Source organism: Halichoerus grypus, chromosome 2 (assembly GCF_964656455.1).
Source record: "Halichoerus grypus chromosome 2, mHalGry1.hap1.1, whole genome shotgun sequence".
Taxonomy (NCBI): domain Eukaryota; kingdom Metazoa; phylum Chordata; class Mammalia; order Carnivora; family Phocidae; genus Halichoerus; species Halichoerus grypus.
In genome coordinates, this window is record NC_135713.1 from 59,421,534 (window position 1) to 59,442,320 (window position 20,787).

The following is a 20,787-nucleotide window of genomic DNA, read 5'->3' on the forward strand; positions in this document are numbered from 1 at the left end:
TATGATCTCATTTGTATTATATTGTCTTGCTCTTCCATATTTGTGGTGATATGGTCATGGTTTACGAAAACAATAATCCCTAAGAAATAGGTCATTAACAGTAGTTAACGATTACTTGTGATCTATGGTAATGACTGATTTCTTTGGGATTATTGCAGTTATAAACCATAATTACAGATTATTACAGCAATAATTATTTTGTTAAAGGAAAAAATGTTCTGTGCTTGAACAGCTGCTAAAACAAGTGCCCTGAACATTTCAGAATAAATAGAAAAATGGAAAATTATAATGGAAATTTAGTCTCATTATAAAGATGAGATTCAAAATGAATTTATAGATGTGAAACTTATGTATTGGATATTTAAATTTCTAAATGTAATTTTGATTTATGGATTTACATTGTTCTTTAAACTTTGTGGACAAAATTCTATAACCAAAGTAACATTTATTATTTTGAATATTGTCCGTCTAAAATTGTTGAGGGTTAGGGAAAGGATATGTATGAGAAATATTATTTTCTCATATTATTTCTCATTCAGTTAAATATGAAAATTATGTTTGATAGTTTAATAGTCCTTTATATTCCAATGTTGATTTCTAACACTAATCCTAATTTATTCAGTCAGTGGTTGTTAAGTTTCTAAGGGTTAAGAAATGCCTGCTTTTGTTTCTTCTATGATAGAAGTCAGGGCTTTCTAAAACAAGGAGAGTAAATATTCTATTTTTCCTCCGAATAAACAAACTTCCATTCAGAATTTACCATAATTGGAGAAAAAAATACTCACAATTGATCCCATGTTATTTTTGCATAGTGTTTCTTGATATATGAACCTTAATTTCAGAGTCACAGAATAAAAGGAATTAAACAATAAAAAATTTAAATTTGAGAAATTCATGTCTTACATTTAGTATCTTTTATCTTTTTATTATTGGACAGTGATACTCATCAACTGCACTGAAAAAAACATTTTTCTCCTAGTGAGGTTCAATCCTTTGGGCATGGGGTCTCCCCCTTCTCACCCTACCCCATACATACACATATTTAGTTATAGCCCTACGGCAAAACACGACACATAGAAAGGCACATGCTTTTCTAAGTGTGTTTTATTTAGAAATTTTATTTTCACTTTACAGTTTTTTGCTTTGTTTGACAAACAGCATTACGAAAATATATATGGCTAATGGTAATTAGCTCTAATTGCAATGAGTATCTGGTAGAGACAAAAGAACTTAAAAATTTTTAAATATTGTGACTTAATTTTCATGAGGAGCTTTTAAAGTAAAACTTAACGATGAACATATAAAAGTAACATTGGTATGTTTTGGTTTTCGTAGGTTTGATATAGAAGAACTAAAAAGAGGATGGCTATTTTATAATAATAGTAGTAATAGTCAACATTTAGTGAGCACTTGTTGGAAGCATTATTATGAGTACTTTACATGCAAAGTACTATTTAGTGCTTGTCACAAGCCTGTGAGCCAGGTATAATTATTACCCTCATATTTATAAATAAGAGAATTAAAAATGAGAAATTAAGTAACTAGCATTATTAGTAGTACAGGCAGGATTTGGACCAAGCCTATGCTCGTGGTAGCTAAATTGTACTGCCTCCATTTTTTTTAATATTGATATTTCAACAGAGAAATACAAAAATTACATGCATGGTGAATTCTTTGACTATTTTCAAGTAGGCTTGTTTTTATCCAGAGTTAGTAGGCAGATGTTTCTGTGTTTACATTAGCGATGAACCCCCAAAATAAGTTTTCTTATTTTAAATTCAGCTATTCAACACATACTCATTTCATGTGTCACATATACTTGGTTTTATCGTGAGTGGTTTGGGAATCAAAGGAAGTATGAAAGACCCTAGACCTGATCCCAAAGGTAGATGCAGTCTCATCAGTGGTCAAAACTTGGGAGACAGAGAAAAGTTCCGGATTGGGAATTAAAATGTGTTAAACACTTGAGAGATTCTTGGATCATAAGATATTGTTGGATCATCAAGGTTTGTCCAGCTAATTGACAACTGTGCTGTTTGAGTATTCCCTTTCATCCATCTTGAGAGCTAGTGGTATGTATCTCCTAATGGTATGAGAACAGACTCTTGTAACTCCATTGCCTGTATGGAATCATATCTCTGCAGTTTTTAATAGGAACATTTGTGACATTAGATGAATGTAAGTATAGGTAATAGATACAATGTTTAGAATAGTACCTAGTACACAGAAAATATCATATAAATGTTTGCTATTATTTTTAGTAATAGTCAAACTTGCTTTAAGAAAAACCAGTATCTAGAAATCTAAATTGATAAAACATATAAAGAAGGTTATTATTTAAGAAGGTTATTATTTACATTTAAATAATATTTTTCATCTTGAGAAAATTTGCAGTATGATATTTTTTAAGTAATGACTTCCATTAATGGGGCAGGTAAATTATTACACTGCATTCACCAAAAATTATACTTGTAGTTTTTCAGAGTCACATCCATTACTCAAAATGTGTATGTCCCGTGCACAGTTGCAGCATAATCTATTAATAATGACTTCTGTAAGATTCTGAGAAATAGAGTCAAATTTTCTTATTCAGTATGTTCTATAAAGTTGACTTCTGTAAGATTCTGAGAAATAGAGTCAAATTTTCTTATTCAGTATGTTCTATAAAGTTGCGGTGAACACTGAATTAGCAAATGTTAAACTATTGTTTCTAGGGTGAATATAGGTTAAGTTCCTGCAGCCTCCTGTCACAACATTTTCATTGACTGATGAACATATAACCTTGTTTTATATGTGTTTCTGTTTAAAGACACCTTGTTCATTGTATATTATTGATTCATTAACATTGAACTCATAGCCAGCATCCCTAACACTCATGCCTGGATGAAGCTTATCTAACACATGTATTTTCAGTATGAGACACATAACAGCCTTTTTTTCATGGAGGGGCACTATGCAGCACTTTACTATTCTTGGGGAGTATTTTAAACAGTAAAATCACCAACAGAAAGCACAAAAGTGCAAAAAAAAGGAACACATTGGGCTACTCAGATTATTTTGTTGTGCACCTATGCATGAATGGTCACAAGTATTTCTGGAGTTACAAATTTTACCAAGTAGACAAATTTTCAAGTAGGAGAATCTCCCATCCAAGTACTAACCAGGCCCGACCCTGCTTAGCTTCCGAGATCAGATGAGATCAGGCGCATTCAGGGTGGTAGGCCGTAGACTATCTGCAAATAACGAGGATAGACTTCATCACATCTTGTGTTGAGTATGCTTTGGGTTAGTTTTGTTTTATTTAAGCAATAAAAATATAATTACCATTAACATTCACTTTTAGTAATGACTCTACATTTTAATATTTAATGTGATAATAAAATGTTAACTTCTTCTTGCCTGTTTCATGCTATCTTTTCTATGTAATGATTTTTTAATCCAGTAACCCATGTCCTTTGATAACTTACTATGTGCTAGGCACTGCTTTAGGCTCTGGAGATGCAATAGACAACCAAACAGAAAAAATAACTGCTATCATGCAGTTGATATTCTATTGGAATAGACAGGTAACAAAGCAAGATAAATAAGTAAAATATATATTATATTAGGAAGTGATAAGTTCTAAAATTTAAAAAAAAAGCAGGGAAGGGGGGATATGATATGTTACGATATGATATGAAATGTTGGCAGATTATGTTCTCGTTATCTCTTACCAAAACTTAGTAGCTTATCAAATAACAGTCATTGTATTATCATCTCTCTGTGTTCTCTGAGATTTGTTAAGTCTCAGCTGGTTGATTCTCATTTGGGATCTTTCAGGCATTGTAATCAGATGACAGCTGGCGCTGAAGTCACCTGAGTGATTATTTACTCACAAGTCTGGTATCTGGGCTAAAATGTTCAATGAATGGGCTCTCGGTGGACATTTCTCTGCCTTGCTAGCTTGGGCCTCCTCATAGTATGATAGTCTCAGGGTATGTGGTCTTCTTACATGGTGATTGGCTTCCCCAGAGTGAACATTTTCCTAAGAGACTGAAAGAAACTGCCAGTTCTCTTAAAGGCTAAGCCCAGTACTGGAATGATGTCAATTCCACCGTATTCTGTTGGTCAGAAAAGTTACAATCCAGCCCATACTTAGAAAGGTTTGGAAGAATAGACTCCATTTTTTGATGGCTTGTGCGTACATGGGGGGAAGGAATTGATGATGGTTAACTGGAAGGCCTTACTGAAAAGGTGAATATAAAGTGAGACTGGTCAGCATGGTTGTATCTTTCTCCAATTATATTAAATTTTGTGAGTATAGGCAAAGACTACCTGGGGAATTGGATTTAAACAATTATGGTTGTAAGATGAGTATGTCAGAGCAAGAGAGGAGTTGAAGTGGTATGCAAGACAGAGATTTTAACGATTGAGGATTGAGCAAAGAAGTGTAGCTAGCTAAGCAGGATAGAGAAGACATTAAGCTTGTAAGAGACTGAAGAAATGGCAGATCCCAAAAAACTGTTAGTACTAATAAGAGATTAACAAAGGTGCAGGATACAGGATCAATAAAATCAATAGTATGCTTATATATTGCCAATTAATCAAAACTGAAAATCAGTTCAATTTAAAATAGCATCAAAAAGAATAAAATACTTAGGTATAAGTTTAAAAAAAGAAGCATTATACTTAGATACCACTGTAAACCATTGTCGAAAGAAATTAGAGATCTACATGTGGAGACACCTATGGTCATGGATCAGAAGACTTAATGTTGGTAAGATGACAGTACTCCCCAAATTGACCTACAGATTCTGCACAATCTCTGTTTAAGTCCCAGCTGGCTTCTTTGCAGGAATTGACACACTGATCCTGAAATTCATAAGGAAATACGGGAAACCCAGAATATTCAAAATAAGCTTGAAAAAGAATGAAGTTTAAAGATTCACACCTTCTGATTTCAAAATTTATTAAAAAGCAACAGTAATCAAGACTGTGGAATTGGCATGAAGATAGACATTAGATCAGTAAAATAGAATTGAGAATCCAGGAAATCCTCCAATTTATAATCATTTGCTCTTTGACAAGAGTGGCAAGACAATTCAATGTCGAAAGGATAGTCTTTTTGACAAATGGTGCTGAGACAGTTGGATACCACATGCAAAGAATGAAGTTGAACCACTGTCTCCCACCATACACAAAAATTAAATCAAGATGAATCATAGACCTAAATGTAAGAGTTAAAACTATGAAACTCAGAAGAAAACATGAGTTTTGGTTGGGCAGTGATTTCTTAGATATGCACCAAAAGCTAAAGTGACAAAAGAAAAATTCAAAATTTGGACTACATCAGTTAAAAGTCTTAGACTACTTCAAAGGATACTATCAAGAAAGTGAAAATACAACCCAGAAAGTGGGAGGAAATATTTGCAAATTCTATATCTGATAAGGAACTTGCATCTACAATACATAAAGAACTCTTAGAGCTCACTAATAAAAAAAAAACATAACTCAATTAAAAATGAGCAGAGGAGGGGTGCCTGGGTGGCTCAGTCGGTTAAGTGTCCAATTCTTGGTTTCGGCTCACATCCCGATCTCAGGGTTGTGGGATTGAGCCCCGAGTTGGGCTCCACACTCAGTGCAGGGTCTGCTTGAGATTCTCTCTCCCTCACTTTCTCCTTCCCATTCAGCCCCTCTCCCTGCTTGTTTGTGCTCTCTCTCTCTCTAATAAATAAAATCTTAAAAATGAGCAAAGGATTTGAATAGACTTTTCTCCAAAGAAGATATGTAAATGGCCAGTAAGCATATGTGAGGATGGTCAACACCATTAGTCATCAGGGAAGGACATGTCATAATTACAAGATACCACTTCACATTCACTCGGATGGATATAATAAAAAAGACATAATAACAAGTGTTGAGAAGGATTTGGACCTTTATATTGCTGGTGGGAATGTAAGTGGTACAGCTGCTCTGGAAAGCAGTTTAGCCCTTCCTCAAAATGTTAAAAATCTAGGTATCATATGACTCAGTAATTCCAATTGTGGATATATCCAAGAGAAATTAAAACATATCCACATAAAAACTGCACAAATATTCATAGCAGTATAATTTTTTTAAGTTTTTATTTAAATTCCAGTTAGTTAACATACAGTATAATATTAGTTTCAGGTGTACAATATAGTGGTTGAACACTTCCCCATTCAGCACCCGGTGCTCATCACAAGTGCACTTCTTAATCCCCACCACCTATTTAACTCCTCCCCTCACCCACCACCCCTCTGGTAACTGTCAGTTTGTTCTCTATACTTAAGAGTCTGTTTCTTGGTTTGCCTCTTTTTTTTCCCCCTTTGCTCATTTGTTTTTTTCTTAAATTACACATATGTGTGAACTCATGGTATTTGTCTGACTGACTTATTTCACTTAGCATAATACTCTTCTAGCTCCATTCATGTCATTGCAAATGGCAAGATTCCATTCTTTTTTATGGCTGAGTAATATTCTATCATATATATATACACATATGTATCCCCCATGTCTTCTTATCCATTCATTGGTCAGTAGACACTTGGGCTTCTGAGAAGCAGCATTAATTTTAAAGCCAAAATGTAGAAACAACCCAAATGCCCATCAGCTGATGAATAGATAAATAAAATTTGATGTGTCCAACAATGGAATTTTTTTTAGTATAGTTGATGCACAGTGTTCCATTAGTTTCACGTATACAGCATAATAATTCAACTTTCTCTATACCTTATGGTATCCTCACCACAAGTGTGGTTACCATCTGTGACCATACAATGGTATTATAGTTCATTGACTATAATCCCTATACTGTGCCTTTTATTCCCATGACTTTTTCATTTCCATAACTGGAGGCTTGTGTTTCCCCCTCCCCTTCACCCATTTAGCCCATCCTCCAACCCCCTCCCCTCTGGCAACCATCAGTTCAAACAATGGAATGGTTTTTTGGCTATAAAAAATGAAACACCAATATAAACTCCCAATAGGGATGATCCTAAAGCACATTATGCTAAGTGAAAGAAGACAATTATAAAGACCACATGTTAAATGATTCTATTCGAATGAAATGTCCAGAATGGGAAAAATCTGAAGAGACATGAAGTAGATTAGTAGTTACTTAGGGCTGAGGGTGGGGTTAAGGGGTATAGAGTGGAATTTCTTTTGGGAGAGATTGAAATGTTATAAAATTAGGTCATGGTGGTGGTTGTACAACCCTGTGAATTTATTAAAAAAAACGAGTCATATACTTTAAGTGGGTGAATTGTATGGTATGTGAATTATATTTCAGTAAAGTTGTTTAAAAAAGAAAAGTGATAGGTTCATGTGATAGAGATTCCCAGTAAAAGGAAGGATTGTTGGAGTTGGAAGATTGAAATTACTGCTGATTATGACATTGTACATATTGAAATTGTACATATTGAAATTACTGCTGATTATGATAGAAATACTATTGGAAAAAGTGTCAGCAAGCCTGAAACTAACATCTTCAAAAAATAAGGGAAAATAACCTGAGGGAGAGTAGATTATTGCAACCAGAAGGGGTATGTGGTAGTATAGTTTGATGATATAAGATATAAAGCTGAGTGCTTTTATGATGGAGAGGGAGTTTGTTTTGGAAGTGGAAATGAGGAACATCAAGAACACCTACTTTCATGTTGGAATCCTGAGATGGAAGAGGTGTGGAAGAGAAATCACTTAAGAGGAAGTAGGGTCGTCAGGGGATAGTGTATGTTATTAATAGACTTTTATATTAATCATAAAACAATTCTGAAATATATAGGTAACTTTCTTAATACCTTCTGTTTCCTACATGGGCTTTTTGTTCTGTTACTTTTTTTTTTTTTTTACACTAATTATACATATCTTGAAGCTTGAGTCTGTTTTATGAATTACTTAATCAAATTGATGTTTTCACCAATTTGGCTGTTTGACATTGTTAATGTCCAAGGCTACATAATTGGTCTGTTCTGATTTATTCATTGTTTTATGATAGAATAGGGGATGTGGATACTTGCCAAGTTGTATTTCTAACTTACAGGAAGTTTGTCACCTCACTAGGCTGATGTCTCTCCAGAAGTCAGAGGGAGTTGATAAGTTGTAATGATTGCTAGTATTCACAGTATGAATATAGGAAGAATGTGCTCTTTTTCTGTAGGTATTTATCCTTCCTAAGTCTTCCAGTTAGCACGGACAGCCTCTTTTATGACTGTTCCAGTCAATACCTTGTGAAAAATACTTCAGTTCACTTGAGAAGATTTCTCAATACAGAAATGTAATTGATTTTGGTAATATGAAATATCCTGGTCATCTTTGAAAACTCAGTCCCTAAAAATAGCATAAAATTTCTTTTTAGCAAGATAATTGGTATGTTGTTAATTATTCATAAAGGTCTTAAAATTTTTGGAGAATCTGATACATAGATCAGTGAATCTAGAGATGTAAAATAATAGGCTTAAATAAAAATCATTCAATAAATAACTCCATGTCTGAACCACTCAATTTTGGCTGCCTCAAAATAAGATTGGTGAAAACTGTAGATTCCACATGGGCCACTGTTGTAAAGTTATTTAATCCCTTGCTAATACTGTCCATGAAGTTGATTTGGTCGTCAAACTATGTGATTTGAATGGTGACAGTCTTGGATTTTAAAAAGTTATGCATAAAAATACAAAGGCAATAAATTTATTACCATCTATTATGGTTCAAGCAAAACTAATACTAAAAATGACTGGTATGATCATGACATTGACCATTCAGAAAAGATGCTGCTCATTGGATCATATTAGTACTTACTAACAGCCCTGGATCTAGACATTACTTTCGGTGTTTTGTTACCAAATTTAATTTTAATCATAAGTCTTCACAATAGATCTTATTTTCTCCATTTTTCAAATGAAAATCCTAAGATGTAAAGAGGTAAATAACTTAGGCAAGATCACATAGCAAATTGTTTGAACTAGGATTTGAACATAGTTTTTTCTGGCTCTAAAGTCTGTCATTTTTACTGTTATACTGCCTTGCTAAACTTAAAACCCACTCTCCACTCTGTCAGGGACTGAGTTCACAGTAGTTTATCACTTGTTTGGAAGAACAGATATTTTGCCAGTTTTAGAATTTTCTGCAAAATAAGCATTGTTTCTATCAATACTTTCTAAACATTTTTCTTTCTTGTTACATATTAGGACGTCTTGCATGGCTGGTATACTTAGTTGGGACAGTTGTTGGAGGAAGGTTAACATATACCAGTACAGATGAACATGATGCTATGGATGGAGAATTATCCTGCCGGTAAGTAATGGCCACAAAATTTACAGACGAAGTAGTTAAGAGATTTAGTTATTGAACTGGTATTATGAGTTAAAACATTTTGTACCTGGCCTTTTGAGGAAGGTATTATTTTCTTTTTATTGGTGAGAAAACCAGGGCATAGAGGTTAACTGATTTGTAGAAGTCAAATCTCTAGTAAGTATTATGGTCAAATATATTTTAAACCTGCATTCAAATAGTGTGATGAAGATTAGGTTGCTTTTTATTTCTTAGGACCTGCTTTAGCAGGCAAAATTGCTGTGTATTGGGTGGTGGCAAAATTGGGGTGAAGTATATCTAGTCAAAAAGCAATGGATAGTCAATTACCCAATACAAGCTTTGTTTATGATTGTTGACTAGATTTTTCACCTCATGACCATAGTCTTAATAAGAAGCAATGAATTACTTGCCTTAACACTGAGGAAAATTCCTACATGTGAATAATACATGTGAGTTGGTTTTCTATATATTTTAATTTATTTTTTATAACATTTTTCTTTATAACTAAGTAATATATGTTTTTATTGAACACTTAACTATTTCAAATAAAAAGAAAAGTCATATATTAATTTGGAGATAACTATTTGTCATTTTGCTAAATACCTTTGAGTCTTCTTAATTAATGCTTGAGGGTATATGTACATTATAGGTCTTTTTCAACATTTTTTGAACAAAAATTATATTATACTATAATACTGTTTTGTAAACTAAAATGGAGATAATAATACCTAATTCATTTTGGGCTGTTATAAGGATTAAATGAGTCAATGTTTTTAAGATGCTTAGGACAATGCCTGGCAAATAGTAAGCACTATATTACCACACACCCCTCTCCCACCAACCCCCCCCCAAACACTTTTTTTTTTTAAATCAAGCATAGTACTGTGAACATTTTACCTAGACATTAAATATTCTAAGCTGTACCATAATTTTTTTTTTTTTAAGATTTTATTTATTTGAGAGAGACAGCGAGAGAGAGCACAGGTGGTGGGGAGGAGAGGGAGAAGCAGGCTCCCTGGTGAGCAGGGAGCCCGACGTGGGGCTCGATCCAGGACCCTGGGATCATGCTCTGAGCCGAAGGCCGACGCTTAACCGACTGAGCCACCCAGGCACCCCAGCTGTACCATAATTTAAACATACCCCAGTTTTTGGAATTTTGGCTTGTTTCTCAATTTTTGTATATTGTAAACTGCTTTGAGGTGAATGTTCTTTTAGTTATATCTTTATGTAGGTCAAAATAATTTCATTAGAGTTAATTCCTAAAGGCTGAATAGCTGGGTTGAATGGTCTGCAGCATTTTAAAGAGTCACCAAATGACCTTCTGGAAGAATTGTACCAGTTTATTCTCTGAACTCAAAGGCTCTGAGACTTAACCATTTTTTCTGCAGTTGAACACTAGATAATAGTGTTCTTATCTTTGCCAGTTTATAGATAACAAATGTCTTGTTTTGATTTCTATTGCTTTGGTTACAAGTGGTGTCAAATATTTTTTCCATTCCAATTTTTCCCAATTGTATTTTCTCTTTGTGGTTTTTAAATATATATAGATTGTATCATTTAGCTGCTTTTCTTTTGTGATTATCTTTCTTAATTTATCTATAAGAACTCAGGGTATATCAAAATCTTAATATTTAGTATTCATTTTGAGAATGTTTTCTCCATGTTTTTAATTTGTTTTAGAAATTTCTCTTTTAATGGATTTCAATATTTATATATTGAGATCTATGAATTTTTCCCTTCATATTTTCCCCTTTGTTCATGCTTAGAAAGGTTGTTCCACATCTAGATAATAAAAATATTCACCTAGATTTTCTCCTAGTTCTTTTATGGTTTCATGGTTTTTATGGTTTTATGGTTTTTATATTTAATTTTTAATACATTTGACATTTGTTTTATATACTTTTTCCGAAGTTTCCATTGTGTTAACCAGTTAATGCAAACCCCACCCTTTACTGATTTGAAATGCTGCTTATATCTTTACACAGTATTCTTAGGTCTTTTTCTGAGCCTTTCATTCTTTTCCACTGATCTTAGAAGTCTGTTTTCCTCTGTCTAGAATAGAAATATAAGGGAAGTAATCCCTTGCTTCTTACTAAGGCTGTGGTCTTGAAGTAAAAAATCTAGTCAACGATCATAAACAAAGCTTGTATTGGGTAACTGACTATCCATTGCTTTTTGACCAGATATATGTCACCTCAATTTTGCCACCACCCAATACATACCACTATCACCCTACCAAAGTCCTTAAAATTATTAGACCTAGTTGTGGCATTTTCCTTCTTTGCTATTCTTAAATATATCCCCGAGTATTTAATAAATTTGTTGCCATTCTGAATAGAAATTTTCTCTTCATTTCATACTCTTTTTAACCTTTAAACTAGCCCTTGTTTTAGTGAAACTTGAGTCTGAATGGAATGTAAATATTTTTAGCTTTCCTAAGATTTATTTCTAGTATCAAATAACTTTATGAATGGGGGCATTCTTAGAATACTTTCGTTAATTTTAAACAGTGAATAATTTACCTCTGTGCCATCTTTTAATATAACATTACATAATTTAGTAAAGTGAAAAGTAGGTATACTTTTTTGCTGTAGTTTGATTTTTGAAAGTTTTCATCATCAAGTAGAGAAATACTCACTGGCATTATTTTCCTGAGAAATATATAACAGGAAATAAACAAAAGCAGGTGCATATTTGCTAAGGAAATAAATAAAAGCAGGTGTATATTTGCCAAGTACAAAATTTTAATTTTTTCTTTAAGCAACAAACATATTTAACTTTAAATAAGATTTGATTTGTGTTTTAGCCATTCCCTAGAAAACAAAGTGTTAGGTGAAGTTTATGGTCTAAGGCTTTATTGAGGGGTGGGGAGAACACTGCATTTTCAAGGAAGAAAAAATGAAGGAAAAGGAAGAGTGAGAGAATAAGAGAAAACAAATAGAGTCGGTGCTCCTAATTCACAGATTTCATTTTTGCAGATTTGTGTACTTGCTAAAATTTATTTGTAATCCCAAAGCCAATACTGATGGTGCTACTGCAGTCATTTTTGGATATGTACTTGGTGGTGAAAAATTTGAGTTGCCTGATACCCACTTTCCCAGCTGAGGTTGAACAGATACTCTGCCTTCTTGTTTCATACTCTCATGCTGTAAATAAGTGTCCTTTTCATTGTGTGTGCCATATAGCTCACATTTTTGTGCTTTTTGTTAGTGGTTTTGCTGTTTTACAGTGGCCCCTGTTACAGTGCTGTAGTGCTGTCTAGTGTTCCTAAGCACAACAACAAAGCTGTAAAGTCCCTTACAGAGAGAATGTATATATTAGGTCAGCCTCGTTCAGGCACAAGTTGTTGTGCTTTTGGCCATGAGTCAATGTTAATGAATCAACAATATATTAAATAAGATGTCTTTATTTTATTTATTTATTTATTTTAAGATTTTATTTATTTATTTGACAGAGAGAGAGATCACAAGTAGGCAGACAGGCAGGCAGAGGGAGAGGGAGAAGCAGACTCCCTGCTGAGCAGGGAGCCCGATGCGGGGTTCGATCCCAGGACACTGGGACCATGACCTGAGCTGAAGGCAGACGCTCAACCAACTGAGCCACCCAGGCACCCCTAAATAAGATGTCTTTAAAGAGAAACACAGATAAAACAAAGTTATGTGTTGATTGGTTGATGAAAATATTGTGACCGGAGTTCCTCAGGAACCTAACCCTGTGTCTCCTCTGGGAACGCAGTGGTTCAGTATTCACTCATTCACTTTTCACAATGCCTTTTTAGAACATAATTACCATGCATACTGAGAATCACATCTATAAGGTGGTACATCACACACCTGGTTGCTCCCTGTTACAGGAGTTTTCCCCAGAGGCCACATGGAACCATTGTGTTTGAAAACAGTCCATGATGATGGTGGGAAGATGGGGAACTATGGGCAAGCCATTTTTCTATTTCCTTACTTCTGCGTCCCATTTCTTTTTTTTTAATTAAATTTTTTTAATTTATCAATTTTATACATGTAGATCTAATTCATTCATTTTAAGTCATACAATATCAATTGAATGAATATGGCACAGTTTATTTCCCTATTGATAGACATTTGTATTGTTTCTTTTTTTTTTATTATTATGTTATGTTAATCACCATACATTACATCATTAGTTTTTGATGTAGTGTTCCATGATTCATTGTTTGCATATAACACCCAGTGCTCCATGCAGTACGTGCCCTCTTTAATACTCATCACCAGGCTAACCCATCCCCCCATCCCCCTATCCTCTAGAACCCTCAGTTTGTTTCTCAGAGTCCAGAGTCTCTCATGATTCGTCTCCCCCTCTGATTTCCCCCCCTTCATTCTTCCCTTCCTGCTATTTTCTTCTTTTTTTTTTTTCTTTAACATATAATGTATTATTTGTTTCAGAGGTACAGGTCTGTGATTCATCAATCTTACACAATTCACAGCACTCACCATAGCACATACCCTCCCCAATGTCTATCACCCAGCCACCCATCCCTCCCACCCCCCACCACTCCAGCAACCCTCAGTTTGTTTCCTGAGATTAAGAATTCCTCATATCAGTGTGTCCCATTTCTTACTGAAGTCTACTCCTGGGGTGTTTAACTTTTTCATACTTCATAGCTGTGTTCCCTGGCCTCTTTGAGGTGCCATTGGGGAAGCCAGAGCTTCTGTTGGTCCTGCTGAGTTGGGAGGTAGGGGCTGGAGCTGTCATAGACCTCTCTTCTCCCCTGGGTGAGGATTTATAACTGCAGGAACTTTGTGAATTTTTACTGGAGCTACAAGGCAAGTAGTTGAGGCCAGAGGTGGGGTGAGAGGTAGTGGTGCGGTTGGTGGGTATGTAAACAGGGCTAAGCAGATTCAAAGTGGGGCATTGAAAAAACATAAATATGTGTTTTAAGATATTGAGATTTTAAATTGAGTAAGATGGATGTTTTATGTAGAATTTTAAAATACCAATTTCACATGAAGAAGTTCTAAGTAACTGGAACCATAATACTGTTGCCTTCTGTGTGTTGTTATATGATACCTTTCTAACTCCTGGGAGAACACTACCAAATTGGAAGATTGTGAAGCTTCTGCCAAAAACCTATATGCTATTTTATCAGGAAAAGTTTAATATTCATAAAAGCTCCCAATATTATGATCATTTTAATTAAAACATGTTACTTAAACATATTTAAATATGCTTCTTTTAACTTAGCAAATAAATTTATTTGTGCTCAGTCTATGCAATTCTAATTAAATAAAAATAATTTTGTAGTCATTTCAGTTTCATTCATCATTACCAGAATGTAAACCTCTTGAGAGTTTACCCAGAGATTTTGTTTTATTCATCCTGTATCCCTTCTGTTTGCTCGTGCTAGTAGACTGGCTGCTTCTTTCAGGCTTATTTCTCTTGGTTACACCACCCTCCATCTCTCCTTGTTTCTCTGACCTGTTCATCTCCCTGTCGTCCCTCATCATTCATTGAAACCTTTGACAGCTAGCTCAGAGTTTTGTTCTCTTTCCCAAACTCTGCTATCTTATGGATGACTTCAACTTCTTTCCCATGAGATCATGTTACTCTACTCTTCTCTATTTATAAGCTTCCAGTGCTTCCTGTCACACTTGAGACAAATTCCAGGGTCCTGGTCATGGCTCAGAGCTTCCTGTACTACCTCTCTGACTTTGTTTCCTACCCTTTCTCATTCAGCTCCTGGCCTCCTTGCTGTTCTTTGAGTGTTCCCAATATGTTCTCACTTTAGGGCCTTTGCTTGCACTATTCTTCTGCTAGGAATGCTTTCTTCTAAATGTTTATATAGTCCTCCTTCACTTCAGTCAGGTCTCTACACAGCTGTCTCTTCCTGCTCTGACTTCCCAATCCAAAATAACATCCTTATCCTAGTTCATTTTTTTCATAGAACTTACTACCTCTTGATGTTTATTTGTTCATTCCACTAGAGTAAGGGAAGGAATAAGCTTTATCTGCTTGGTTCACTGCTGTATTTTTATCTCATCTGCCTGGCAAAACCTTAATCCTGAAGGAATTCAGAGTTTTCTCCTATTTGTTGAGTGATAATAAAAGAAATTGTAAACCTCTGTATATAGGTACCATTTGTCAATTAAGGTATCATTTTTACCTCAGCTGAGCTCTCAGAATTGCTCAGTGATTCTCTGTTTAGTAATTCTTGTCTTCTGACTTCCAAATACATGTTGAACTGTTTCACTTACATGTTCTGTTTCACATGTGTCTTCAATTCAGTAACTAAAATTAAACTCATCTCTTCCTTCCCCTTCCAGCCCTGACTCTCTTCACGTGTCTCATCACCGTCCACTCATTTGTCTAAGCCTGCATCCCAGGAGTTAAGGAATCCTTAACTTTTCCTTTTATCTCTCTCCAACATCCATGTAGTCTTCATCTTCAAATCCTGTCAGTTCTACCTTCTAGTTAGGCCAGTTAGTCAAGTTGTTTCTATCTCCCCTGCCATTTTAGCTCCTATCATCTTTCATATGGGTTCATGCTGCAGTTTTAAATAGATACCTTGCTTCCTCTCTGGCTTTCTGAAGTACAGATCTGATTATGTCAGTGCTTTGCTCAAACTCTGCAATGCTTTCCATTGCTATTGGGATTAAAATCAACGTGGCTCATCAGGTTCTTCATGATCTGGCTCCTGCCTGTCTCATTAGCCTCATCTCCTGCTGCTGATTGCTTTATAGCCATATTTAACTTTTTTCAGCTCTTAAATGAGCCATGCTTTTTCTTCCCTCTCTAGTTAGCTACACAGGCTTTCTCCTTTCTCTCAACACACTCTTTCTTTGCCCTGTTCCATCCTAGAATATTATGAATCTTCGCTAATTTCTTTGTATTGTTTATTGTAGCACTTGTCATTCTTTATTTTAATGGCTTGTTTTGTGTCTTTCCCTGTATAGACTATAGAGATCTGGAGGACTGGGAATGTCTATATCTTGTTCACTGTTATATTCTGGACTTCTAATGCACACCTGCCATATAGTAGGCCCTCAGATATTTGTTGACTGAATGAATACTTATTTATATGGATAGGTAGGGGAATATAAACAACTGAGTATCCAAAATTCATTTCTTTGAATTTGAAATGGTGTGCTTATACTTGGACCAAATTATTTAATGATATATTTGTCTTTTTATTCCCTCCGTGCTCTTTACCAAAAATAATTTAACATAATGAAAAAAATAAATGTAGGATAGTAAGTTGAAACTGAAAGTGAATATTAGATATGCAATACAAGCTTTGGTCTTAAGTACTTTTCAAGGCGGCCACCGATCTTTGAAGGGCACTGTGGCAGAGACTGCCAGCTGTACAGTGTCTCTGCCTCCCTGCTTCTGAAGTCATAGAATACCTGATTCTTTTGCCAGGCATGTGGCCGCCTGAATAAAGAGTAGATTTACTAGACTCTCTTGCAGCTAGGTGTGGTTAAGTGATTGTGTTCTAGGCAGATGTGGTATGTGCAAGACATGTGGACAAAATGGGTGGATCTGAAGTACCCATCATCAACCAGAAAAGTGATTGTGTGAATGGAGGCAAGTATAACAACAAGATGAAAGGCACCTGAGTCTCTGGCACACCATGGAGCACTGGCTAGTCCTGGAGCGCTGTCTTGGATATTTGCCTGAGAGAGAAATAAATATCTATATTGTTTAAGCCATGGTTATTTGGACGTTAGGCTGTTGCAGCTGAACTTCTTGTAGAGCTACCAAAACTTCTTTGACAAATGGATCCTGTACCCTGCTGGGGACGCTTTCCTGCTTTCCTGCTGGGATGCCATTTCCTCTTAGGCAAATGCAAATCACCAGCTTCACTTGAGTTATAAAGGCATCCCAACAAACTGTCTTCTGGTTTCACATCTTCCTAGGGTTTTGGAATGTATGTTATAAAAAGGAAATAAAAGTAAAGGAGCAAGTACATAGAATCAACAAAGAGCTAGAGTAGGAAAAGGGAGGTCCCACTCAGTAAAGAATTAAAAAAAAAGATATGTCTGTTTAAGTCACGTGAAATATCACCTGGATCTAGACATAGTTTGATGCATATATCTATTTATTTAACTAAAAATTACTCCCAACTATCTGCTAATTCAGAAATACCCAGACTGAAAGTCAGCTTTGTCACTCCTCTCAAAATTACAGAACAGACACATCTTAGGAAAAAAAAAAACCCTAGCAACCTGGCTACAGTAATCTAATTCTTAAATTTGTTCTTCAATAAGTTTCCCTTCATAAATTTTAATGGTATTAAAGATATTAGGTAAATGAAGGTTACTTTTAAATAATATAAATATAGGAAATCATAACCATAAAATGGTTTTCAACATATTATTTCATAACACTTTGGCAACAAGTACCAACTTTCTTTTTTTTTTCATTATTTCTTAAAGATTATTTATTTATTTATTTATTTGACAAAGGGAGTGCAAGGAGGAGCAGAGGGGGAGGGAGAGGGACAAAGCAGATATCCCTCTGAGTTCAGAGCCTGACTTGGGGCTCAGTCCCAGGACCCCAAGATCATAACCTGAGCTTATCCCAGAAACCAACAGTCAGATGCTTAACTGACTCAGCCATCCAGGTGCCCCACAAGTCCCAACTTTTTAAAAGAAGTTCATACACTATAACCTAGACACTCTGTAGAATTCTTTGGAAGTAGGGAAGAGGGCAGTAGTTATATTTCCCTGAAATCTGAGTTTACATTCAGAATGAGATGCTTAAATTTTGAGATAGTCTTTAATATTTTATATCTATTAAAAATAATGTTTTGAGAAAATATTAAATAATATGAAAAAGATAATTGATCAAGATATATGTATTGAGACTGATTGCCGGAATAGAACACAAGGTCCGGTAAAGTAATCTGAATGCGTAAATGAACCCAGTGTATATGATAAGGGATGTAGTTGAAATGGTGAGCAAATGATAGACTATATAAGAAAGAAATGGTGTTGAAGCACCTGGCTAAAATGGGGAAAATGGGAAAAAATGTTGATCCATACCTCACAAAATGTGTTCAAGATAAGTTCAAATCTATCAGAGAGGTAAATGTAAAAAAAAAGAAAAGAAAAAAAAGAAACAAACAAAAATACCTCAGATTTAGCTAAGACCTTGTTAGTACGCATAATCCACCTAAAAAATTGATGAAAGGGGTGCCTGGGTGGCTCAGTCGGTTAAGCATTTAACTCTTGGTTTCGGCTCAGATCATGATCTCGTGGGTGGTGGGATTGAGCCGCAAGTCTGGCTCTGCACTTAGCGAGGAGTCTGCTTGAAGATTCTCTCCCTCTGCACTCCACCCCCCACTCATGTGTTCTCTCTCTAAAATAAATAAATAAATCTTAAAAAAATTAGTGAAAATTTTGTATAACAAAAACTTCTCTGTAGCATTAAAAAACACCATAATCAAAGTCAAGAGACAAATGAAAACTGAGGAAAAATATTTACAGCTGAATCAAAGACAAAGGACTCAGTTTTCTAATATATAAAGAATTTGTAGAAATCAACAATAAAAAGACAACCCAGTAGGAAGAATTGGCAAAGGATGTGGACAAATATGTCACAGACAAGGACATATATATGCTTAAAAACATGGAAAAATTTTAACCTCACATACATGAGAGAATGCAAAATAAAACTGCACTGAGATGCCATTTTTCAGATTTCAATGAATTTTAGAGTTTCTTATCATCTGAATTATCTGAGTGTATATAAACACTTACAGACTGATGATAATAATATAAATTGTTTCAATTTCTATGGAGAGCAATTTATTAATAGTATCAACATTGTACAAATTTATGTTCTTTAAACTAGTGGTTTTACTTTTAGAAGTGTATGTTATAATAGTGTACATGTGTGGAATGATGTGTACAAGATGGTTAATTGCAGCATTTTTGCAACAGCAAAAAATTTTAAGCCGTGCCCATGTGTAGGAGAATGTTTGAAAATATAATGGTATATTCATGTAATAAAATGTTAAACAGCTGCAAGAGAGAATGAGGAAGTTCTTAATAGCTGACATGGAAAGATCTGTAAGATAGTTAAATGGAAAAAGCTAGGTTTGGAATCATAAGTATAGTATGTTCCATATGTTGAAAGGAGTTGGGAGGAGAATATATAGTCATATTTGCCTGTATATACATTTAAAAAAATCTCTAGAAGGACATATAAACTGTTAAGAGCATATGTATATGTTCCTGTGTGCATGCACGGAAGGAAGCGTGCAGGTCGGGGCTAGACGTAGCTGCCTTTGTGCAGTTAGAAAAAAGAAGACAAAGGTGCTGGTCCTCAACAACCTCTACATCTTGGCCCTTAAAAAAGATGATTCTAATAAGCTGATTTTGTTAACATCAGGCACTTGGCAGCCATCCACTGGAAACTTTTAATGAAAATAGGTAATACAAGGATTTCTCTTTTGAAAACTCTAGACTAAGCTTTTCATTATATTGAATTACATTTTTTCTCTAGGAAATTTGACTTAACCTTCAGTTAATTTATGATTATCTGGTAATAATAGTTGTGTACTTGTATTAAAACTACTTGATTTTATTAAGATCACCTTGTAAATTATTCCAGATAAAATTTTTATTATTCATTGAAAATATGACCCCCAAATATATAATTATATAAAAACATAAGGTTTATTGAAAAAGTAAAATACAAAACTACACATTCAATATCATTTTTCTTTTATCAAAATTTTATATAGATACAGATATTAATTTATATCTGTATATATGTTATATATAGTTATAGGTATTTACTTATATATATGCATAATATTTATATGTATATGTCATATGCATTTATATGTAAATTTTTAATGAAATAACAAGTATGTCCTTGTACGTTTCTGTGTATGTACACGTATGTGTATGTCTTAGGAAAAAGACTAGAAGGAATTAGGGACTTAGACCAAATTGTAGTATCTCGTAGTACTCTCTTAGTAGTAAGATTTCAGATGTTTTTAAAAATATTTTCTTTATTAGCTTTTGTATTTTTCGACATTTTACAGTGATTATATATTATATTACATTGACAATAAATGTTTTAATGTTGTTTCTCTAAGAACTTTTACTGAAGCTTTTTTTCTCCTTCATGAAAAGAGTTTTTCAGCTTATATCTTTAATGGATACCGGATTGCCTCAGTGTTCTAATGAGAAAATAGAGCTTGCAATTCTGTGGTTCTTGGATCAGTTTCGTAAAACGTATGTTGGCGATCAACTTCAAAGAACCTCAAAGGTAGGTTTTTACTAGAGATTTTTTTTTTAAATGTTACCGAAAATGAAGAAAGATGTTCACATACAGTAGCTTTAAGCTGAATGATATATTTAGGTAATTTCTACCTAAGAAATTTAATTGATCAGTTGAAATCGATTGATTGATTGGCATTGAAGGCAACGTGAGATTAATTTGCTTGTTTTTTGCCTAGATTTACCATTTTCTTTGAAGATTGATTGGCAG

General features: G+C 34.5%; 1 protein-coding gene across 4 annotated transcripts in view; it reads left to right on the forward strand.

Moving 5' to 3' along the window:
• Positions 1–20,787, forward strand: part of RANBP17 (RAN binding protein 17) — a 321,688-nt gene that overhangs the window by 49,188 nt on the left and 251,713 nt on the right. For all 4 annotated transcript variants that reach the window (XM_078066864.1, XM_078066861.1, XM_078066863.1 and 1 more), the window contains 2 exons: positions 9,186–9,291; positions 20,430–20,565. In XM_078066864.1, the coding sequence (XP_077922990.1) occupies positions 9,186–9,291; positions 20,430–20,565 (242 nt within the window). The remainder of the gene's footprint in view (positions 1–9,185; positions 9,292–20,429; positions 20,566–20,787) is intronic.